Source organism: Cornus florida, unplaced genomic scaffold, assembly GCF_030987335.1.
Source record: "Cornus florida cultivar Cherokee Brave unplaced genomic scaffold, ASM3098733v1 CherokeeBrave_3.0.0_Hap2_Chr07, whole genome shotgun sequence".
In the NCBI taxonomy this organism is placed as follows: Eukaryota; Viridiplantae; Streptophyta; class Magnoliopsida; order Cornales; family Cornaceae; genus Cornus; species Cornus florida.
The window spans coordinates 15,110,526-15,119,587 of record NW_026775577.1 but is presented as its reverse complement, the minus strand read 5'-3'; the positions used below and the strand labels follow the sequence as shown (position 1 = coordinate 15,119,587).

Genomic DNA, 9,062 nt, shown 5'->3' with positions numbered 1-9,062 from the left:
GTCAATTGGTTTACACTGGAATATGAGGGGTTCCTAGGGCTATTTAGACTCTGATTGAACCATGAAACTTTTAAAAAATTCAGAACTGAAGCTTGGAGTTCACCGGACGAAGCAGAAATGAGTTGGAGCAAATGAGAAGGCTCAAAGGAAGAAAGAGAAGGCTCTAGAATGTGGGAGCCTGCTCTAGGTGGTTTAGAGCCTTCTCCAGTTTTTTTAGAGAAGGCTCTAGGTGTTTAGAGCCTTCTCTAGTTTTTTTTAGAGAAGGCTTTGTGGTTTTGTGGATTATAATAGTTTAAATTACGCCTTGTTTGGTTAACTGGGTTATTTTTCCACTATGGTTGGGTTATTGTGATGGTTTTAAATATTAATTCATGAAGTATTAAAGCCCTAGGATGCATTAATTTATTTATATGCTAATGTTTTAAACCGTAGGAAAATCTAAAGCGAGTCGCAGGCTGTTTACGGACTTAACGGACTGGAAGGATTTAATTGTGCAAACTGTGTCTAGAAATTAAAAAGGGTTGGAATGAGGATTCTAAATAATATTACCATGCTATATTAGAGTCACACATAATAAATTAAGGTCTTAGTACCCATGGATTTAACCGTAGGAAAGTTCAACGGTGCAGGCTGTTAACGGAAAGAATGGGTTTAATTGCCCAGTTTAATTTCAGCAGTTTAACGGAGTATATATATCTTTATAAATTTTATTATGGTAGCATGCTAGGATCATTTATATATCATGTTTGATCTATGCATACCTTGGATATTAATTGATGAAATACAAATTCTGTTCTGCGATATATGGATTTAAGCTTGGATAGTAATTGCTGTGATATTAAGCACTCTTCTACAATTACTTGGGTTATAGTTTGGACCTAAATTTTTGAACTAATATTTAGGTTCTGTTAATTTAATTGGATGTTAGCCTGGAATTAATTGAAGAAATAACTATATATATTTTCTGTCAATTACATAGAAGGATTCTGGATTTTAACTTGGTGAACTAGTAAACCTTATCTCGTTAGCTACGTGGATGGATTCTAGATTGGTAGTTGATGAACTGTTTAAATTCTGTATATCAACTATTTGGATTACGTGGATATGATTTGATGAACTACTTAAAATATTGCATCATTCAAGAATCATTTGCATTATATGTACCGGTATAGGACGGTAACATATCAGGGATGGATTAGATCAAAAAGTTAAGTCCTACCCCTTCATACATAAGGAATGGATTAACTAAAATAGTTAAATCCTACATGGATGCATGTCTTGTCAACTAAAACAGTTGAACGACATAATGGATATTTGTTTTATCTTTCTGCACTAGGAAGGAATTTATATATATACTTATGATACCGTGTTACGAGCTTGAGTCTCCTGATCAGGGTTAGGGTGCGTATATCGCAAAGGTTGGGTAGCTAGATATAGCTGATGTTCCCTAGTAGGTCTAGGTACTTGGTCGCTGGAAAGCATGTTTTTATGTCACCTTCTACCCAGGTTGAACTATGTTATAGGCTAGTGAGCATCCTATAGTGTGTATATATATATATGGACTATTTTAGATATTACCCAGCTATCTTGGATGTATCTACGTATCGGGTTTATGTACGGATTGTAGTAGGATGGAACTTGCATGTGGGTCTAACCCACCTTTTTTTTTTTTCCAGGTGTTCATGAGTACCAGGCTTAGGGCTTGATCGTGGTGATGTAGATACAGTCACTCACTCTTCCGACTACATAGGATTTTTTTTCTTATTTTGGTTTTGGATTTTAATTCTGTAAATGTTTTACTAGTTGGAATTATTAGGGATCCATTAGATGGATTTCTGAGTTGTACAGATTTGAAGGATTTAAATGATATTAATTTATTATTTAAAGTTTGAGGATTCTTATTTTTAGATTTCTTTCAGTGTATTATTAATGTATTCTTAATTCAGTTTTTTTTATTCCTGTTTGTTTACATATTGATTGTCTGGTATCCCTCTGATCTGTGCTCGGACTTGATCACCCGTGGCTATAGAATCGAGGGGTATCACAGTGACAGAATCACAATTATAGCAATTCAAAACACGTAATATCAAACCAGGTGTTCTCTTTCATTGTAAAAGAGTTTTCAAGTCAAGCGTGGGGTTGTTTTCAATATCACCTCTCCAATTTCAAACTCTATCTCTAGATCTCTTCATCTGTTTTCTCTCACTATATTTCGGAACAATTCAGCTTCACTCTACAACTTACTCCACTATTTCTCTCTCTACATTTGTTATTGAAAACTTTGATAATGGTGACACATGACGAAACTCAGGAGTGGACCAATAGTGCTAAATTTGTTCTTTCGAGCTCTGTATATGAATCACTCTGTTCACAGACCTCAAATCACTTTGAATCGAATTGTCAGTCCAGCTTCAACCATTTGGCGAGTTCTCAACGAGCTTTTAAGGATTTGTGAATTGTCAATCAAGCTTCAACTTATATGCTTCGTCTCAGAGCCGGTGACTCCTGGTCGCCTACGATACGGAGAATTCGGACGAGCTGATCAGGCAACTCGTCTCCGGCCTCGAACCATAATTTCATGAGAAATCAAAATTCAAACCAGTATCAATTAATGAGAAATCAAAATTCAAACCATATTTTTTTCAAAAATCATTCTAATTGCAGATCATTCATCAGATATCAGTAGATTCAAATTTTAAACGTTGCAGGTCCAAATTTAGTACAAATATACACATTATAGCATCACATATACTTCACTGAATCATTGCGTGTATCTGTGTGTGTTTATATATATACATACATATATATATATATAAAGAGAGAGAGAGAGAGCTTACGCGTGGTAGAAAAATTGGGAGATTTGCAGAGACAGATGGGAGGCCATAGAAGGAGAGATAGAAAGAGAGAGAAGAGAGTAAGAAACGGGTTTAACCCTTTCTACCCTTGCCTCTTCCTGCCATTTTGAGAGAGAGAGAGAGTCAGATCTAGTGGTGGCGATAGAGAAGAAAGTAAAAATGGGTTTGAGGCGGTCTGAGAGAGAAGATATTAGGTATTAAGAGTGATGAGAAAGAAAAGAGAAATGGGTTGAACCCGGACAAAATGGGCATTGCCCACGTTTTATTATTATTTTTAATATTGGACACCTGTCATCATCTCATTGGGCCACGTCAGTGTAGAGAATGAATCTTATCCTCCGCCCGCAGGATGCAAGCATTGTCATCACTACCTAGTTGCCAATTCTTCCTCTTCGACCTCAATCTTTCCTAATTAAAAAAAAAAAATTGGAAGGAGAGTGAAAAAAAAGAAGAAAAAAAAAATTTATTTTAGGATATAAAATCCTTTGAGGCTCAGTATTAAATTTGTATACTGATTAGTTTTTAATAATATTATAAAATAATTATAATATAATTTATATAAATAAATTTAAAATTTTGAGATCCTTCCAAATTGGAGGCCCTAGCGACCGTCTGGGTCGCTATGCCCAGAGTCGGCCCTGCTCTAGAAGGGAAAGAGAAATAGAGAGTGACCGAGCGCAACCAATTAAAGGTCAAATATTTTAAGCCTTGTTAAGAACAATATTACAAGCGTAAGTGCGTTTGTTTGAACTAAAGAGAGATTATATGATACGTAATTAGTTGACTATATATATAATAGAGGAGTGGAAGCTAGTTGTAAAAAATGTTTTTTTCTTTTTTGGGGAATTTTAAGCAAATATTATAATTGTGAAAAAAATTGGTTTTAACAAATGCAACAAACATTGATTGTGTACATTCTTTTACCAGATTGTCAAATTAGAACCTAATTTGCAAAAATTAAGTTACAAATAAATGTCTTATATAACACCACCCATCAAAATATACAAAATAGCCTCCCTCTCAATGAACAAATTAAACTACAAAAATAGAAAACAAAAACCAAAAATAGGACATCTTCAGATTCCCAATCCAAAAAAAAAAAAAAAACTGCACCGATTTGGTTGTAGTTATTCACAAAATTAAAGCAACTACTCCAAAGAGTTGTCAGTATTGTAAGCAACAAAGTTACAAACTAGTGGAAGATCATACTGATGATGCAATTGATTGTCTTCAAGTTCCTAAGAACCTACCCATAAATGTAGTACACATATTAATTTAGTGGTCCAAGTTGTGAGATATAATATTATATATTGACAAATTTTGGTGTCAGAACAAGTTTGATCGAGTTATAATTGTCAGTTTTTTTGGATTGAAGATATGAATCGTGTCTATACTTTGATTTGATAAGAACGACACGGTAATAACGCAAGTGTATATATGAATAATATATGAGATTAAGAGTACAAGTGTTTAAAATATTTATCTTCAAATTGTGGATTATATGATTTTAGGGGCGATTGTGGCTACGCAATTGATTGTCCAGTACCAAGAATTGTTGGAAGGACCTGTCTTCCATATTAATAATGTATTTATGTTCATGCTCCAAATTTCATAACAGTGATAAAACCAAAGTCGCATGTGCGTGGTCGAGTTTTATTTTCTCACATTGTCAAGTTTCTTGTATCAACCACATGAGAAAGTAAATATATATTCCTTTGGGTAAGTAAGAATTTAATTGAAAAGGAAAAACTGTAGAGTATTACAAGGGGCTTTCCCAGGCCCAAAACATAAAACAAAGGAACCAGCCCATTGGACAGAGCATGCACCAACACAGAGCTTACATAGGAGTGACCGAATACAAAAGAGGACACAACCTATACGGTCTGCCCATAAAAGGTAAGGCCCAAGGCGAAAAGCTTAACACAAAAACCACAACAAGGGTCCAGTCCATACAGAAGTTCAAATGCTAAACAACAACATAGGGAGCATCAGATGTTAATGGGGAGGGTATGGAGCGAGTTTGTCTAAATTCATACTCGTTCCGTTTAATTATGGACAAATTCATACCTGTTCCATACCTATGATTGGTTTTAATTTCACAATCCATACCCGCCCTGTTAAGAGATGATGTCCTCCCAGATTTTTATTTTTATTTTTTATTTTATTATATATATATATATATATATATATATATATATATATAAATTGATATAATCTATAAATTTCATATAATGTAAATAATGATATCAAGGACAATAACTTATTTAGAGATGATGTCCTCCCGGTTTTTTTTTTCTATATAAATAAATTGATATAATCTATAAATTTCATACAATGTAAATAATGATATCAAGGACAATAACTTATTTTGAAATAAATTCAATCACCCTTTATGATTTTCTTATTTATTAATTTCTTTATTTTATAATTACAAATTATTTATGCATTTATAATTAAACTACATCAGTTGTGACTAGGGCTGACAACCTAACAAGTATTATATATTTGTTATACAAATTGTCAATGAGTCACCTCCCTAGCTTTTTGCCTCACCTGCATTACTCCACTACTGCCACATTACCCTCTGCTGCTACTTAAAAAATTGAAGCTGTTTCATCTCCATAGACGTGGCCTGTTTAGGGTATCTCATTTTGTACAAGAAAAAAGTGAATATTATATGAATGCACGAATTTTCAAAGCATGCTTAGGATCGAAGGCACATAAACAAAAAGAAAGTTAATATTATATGCATCCAAGAATGATTTGTTATCTGCGTGTCGTCATTATTGTAACACACATTGATTTGGATGAGTCATTGAATTTTCAGCTTGTGGATAGAATTTTACCATAGTTAATGCTTATAAACCCTTTGATGTTGATCAAGTTCTAAGATTCCTTTTCTTGGGGTAAACCAGAGTAACATTATTTTATGCATCGTTTTTATTATTATTATTAATGATTCAAACAGAGAAGAAAATTAGGTTATTAACCAAGAACTTAGTCAATAGGGATTTTGAAAAACAGAAAAAAAATAAAAATAAAATAAAAAAGAAGAGAAAGATTCAAATCACATCACACATAAAACTTCTCAAGTTTAATTCAAATCCAAGCAGCTGAAACCCCTATAGGCCCCCCTCATCTCACCTTCTCAATCTCACAAAAAGTGACCCTATTTCCATGTTTTTTTAGAACCTACACGACCAATGCCTCCTATAGTCACTGTTTTTTTCCCCTTTCCGATAAGTATAATCAATCGTTTTCTTAAATGCACCTGCAGCAGTATTAGAAATAAGCCTAAAAATAAGTCATATCTAAAAATTGTGAAAAAATAGAGAAAGAATAAAACTAATAAATATAAAACGCGATTTCGGAGTTCTAAATGGAAGTTTAGTCGGTCTTTCTCATGGCCTACAAGCTAAAGCTAGTGGGTTTTTTCCACCCAAAAAACACTCCTTCTAGGTTGAAAACAGACTTGTCAATCTGTTCACCACTGTCTAGAATTTTGCTCTGCATCAAGAAAGTGTGTATTGAAGACAAGTTCATAGATTGCTCGAACCTATCACCACCCATTTGAGGGATCGAGTAGATGTTATCCCATTATGCTAATGGCTCATTGGTTATTAAAGACAAGTTCTAGGAATCAAGCTGAATTGAAACGAAGCATTTCTGGAATTTTATAGTTAGTTGTTGTTGCAAAAAAATTAACAAAAAAATAAATAAATATTAAAATAAAAATACAAGTAATAACACACAAATGCTCCATAGAGTCCGTGAGATTCACTACAATAAAGAGTTAAACAAACTTACAGAGAAACTTCAAATTCTAATACTAGAGTAGAGAACACAATAAGTAGTTGTTCTCAAATTCTCTTTATTTATATAGTTGCATAGGATGCTCTATCCCATCATTTTACGCACTCAGATATTACTAATACTCTTGTAATCAATTCCATACCCCAAACTAAAAGGCGTTTGATTGTTGCAATCCAAGTTGTCCCCATAGCTCAACCCAACTATGTCACAGTACCTCTTGTAGAATCCAATCCGATTTTCCACCCTATCATCAGGACCATGGCCACACTCCAGCCCACCATTGATTATGTTGGTGATCACACCGTAACCCGGGACCCGATTTGCTGCTATGTCTGCATTCGACGGTATCCATATTCCGGTGATGACACTGTGGCTTGAGGGTTTGTTATACTGTGGCGTCATCCAAAACCAGATGGCAGTCCTGAATGATATGATTGAGTTGTTGGCTACAAGTTCCGGGTTGTTTATGAGATCCTCACCAATGGCTTCACCCGCTTGTGCATAGTTATAATTGCTGGAAAAAAATATAATCAAGAAAGTATATAATAACTGACCTATTTGTAAATATAAAGTAATATTTGTGTCAAAATAAAATGATCATCGTTGTCGAATTAATGTGCCAGGCTGGCTAGAGAACTCTCGGAGACATACTGAGTGAGCTGGATGGGTCCTCGACCATAGTACTCTTTATCGGGATTGCATGGCCAGCTCGCATCACAGGGAATGTGCGGTTTCTCTCTTTCCTCAATGTAGCAATATCCCCATGCATATCGACCACCTGGTGCATCATCCCACCCACCTGCACCAAAAACAATTAGGCTCTATGTGTAAGTTACCAAAAAAAAAAAAATGTACAAGACCTTACTAATCTTAATCACAGTAAACAACTTAAGGGTTGTGATTTAAACTAATTAACCTGTTGTTTCATGAGATGTTTGACCCAAGAATGCTACAAGCTCCCTTTTTCGTGTATCAGCATCTCCGGTTGTGCCAAATCCATCAAAAGATTTCGCAGCAGTGATGAAAGCATCATATTGGTAGAATCCATTACTCGGACATCTAGCATCATTCCGGTATGCAAGCATTTCGTCAAAAAGAGATGGGGTGATGATGCAGCTAATGTCGTCATCGCCACCACAGGGGGTAGGGGGGGTTGGAGGGGGGGGACTTGGAGTTGGACCACCAGTGCATTGGCTCTGGCAACCATCTCCGCAGTAGTCATCTGTGGTGCCACAATAACCATGTTTACTGCAGCATAGCCCATTTGGGCATAGAGCACCCCCAGCTTGGCTCCCACATTGTTCAGCTGATATAGCTAGTAATGAGGCAAAGGCAAAGAGAATGGGAGTCCAAAACCTCATCTTTAATTTTTGCTATGTGTCTAGGCAATGAGACTAGAAGGGTATATATAAGGGCATGTACTGAGTCTCACTGAGAGCATATGCATTTAAAAGGTTTTCAAAATATTTGTCTTCAAGTAAATAATGGTTGGCTGGCTTCACAATAGTTTAACGATTTTCGAGGTTATTCACGTGATGCAATTGATTTCGAGGTTATTCACGTGATGCAAAAGTCGACCTGTCTTCAAGTCACTAAGAATCTACCTATAAATGTACTACACATGTTAATTGAGTGGTCCAAATTAGTGAAATAAAATATTATATGAGATTAATCACATTAACATTAGATTTGATCAAATATAACATTAAAACATATTTTAAAAATTTGTATCAATCACGTTATAAATATTTGTTCCGTTTATTATTTATATCTCAAAGTTACTTTACAAATGTGTCAGATCACTTTTTACATATAAAAATATATTGTTATCTCTTTGATTTTGTATTTGACTTAATAAAAAATTGTTTAATGTATAAAATGACTTAACTTCCCATAATACCCATGTTAAGTGACCAAAATACCCATTGCCATTAGTCTCACACCCATATGCACTCATTAATAACCATTTTCACCATCATTACCATGGCCACGGCCACCACCAATTACACATATATACACACAGTTACACACATATATCAACCAAATGAAATTGAATGCAAAGAAAATCAATCAAACATGGATTACAAGAGAGAGTTGCAAATCTTTTGGGTTTATATATATACATAAATCAAAGCGAAAATGGATGGAGAATGTTATGGTTTTGTGGAGTCTGATTAATTTTTAGGAATGTTTAATTATATGGAAACTTCAACACTGCTGAATTTTAGAGAAAATTCAGTTTCTTGATCTGGTTTAACTTTCTTATTGGTTTAGGAAAAATTCAGTTTCCTAATCTGATTTAACTTCCTTATTGGTTTAGGGAAAATTCAGTTTCCTAATCTGATTTAACTTTTTTTATTGTTTTGGATTCTACAAAAGGCAAATTCTTGTTGG

The 9,062-nt window shown here is 34.5% G+C and overlaps 1 protein-coding gene across 1 annotated transcript; it reads right to left on the bottom strand.

Moving 5' to 3' along the window:
* Positions 1-6,556: 6,556 nt before the first annotated feature.
* LOC132266524 (endochitinase-like) lies at positions 6,557-8,029 on the bottom strand. The gene is made up of 3 exons (XM_059767415.1): positions 7,585-8,029; positions 7,320-7,467; positions 6,557-7,182 (listed from the first exon to the last, which is right to left on the bottom strand). The coding sequence occupies exons 1-3, from the start codon at positions 8,027-8,029 to the stop codon at positions 6,774-6,776; spliced, it is 1,002 nt and encodes a 333-aa protein (XP_059623398.1). The 3' UTR covers positions 6,557-6,773.
* Positions 8,030-9,062: the final 1,033 nt, after the last annotated feature.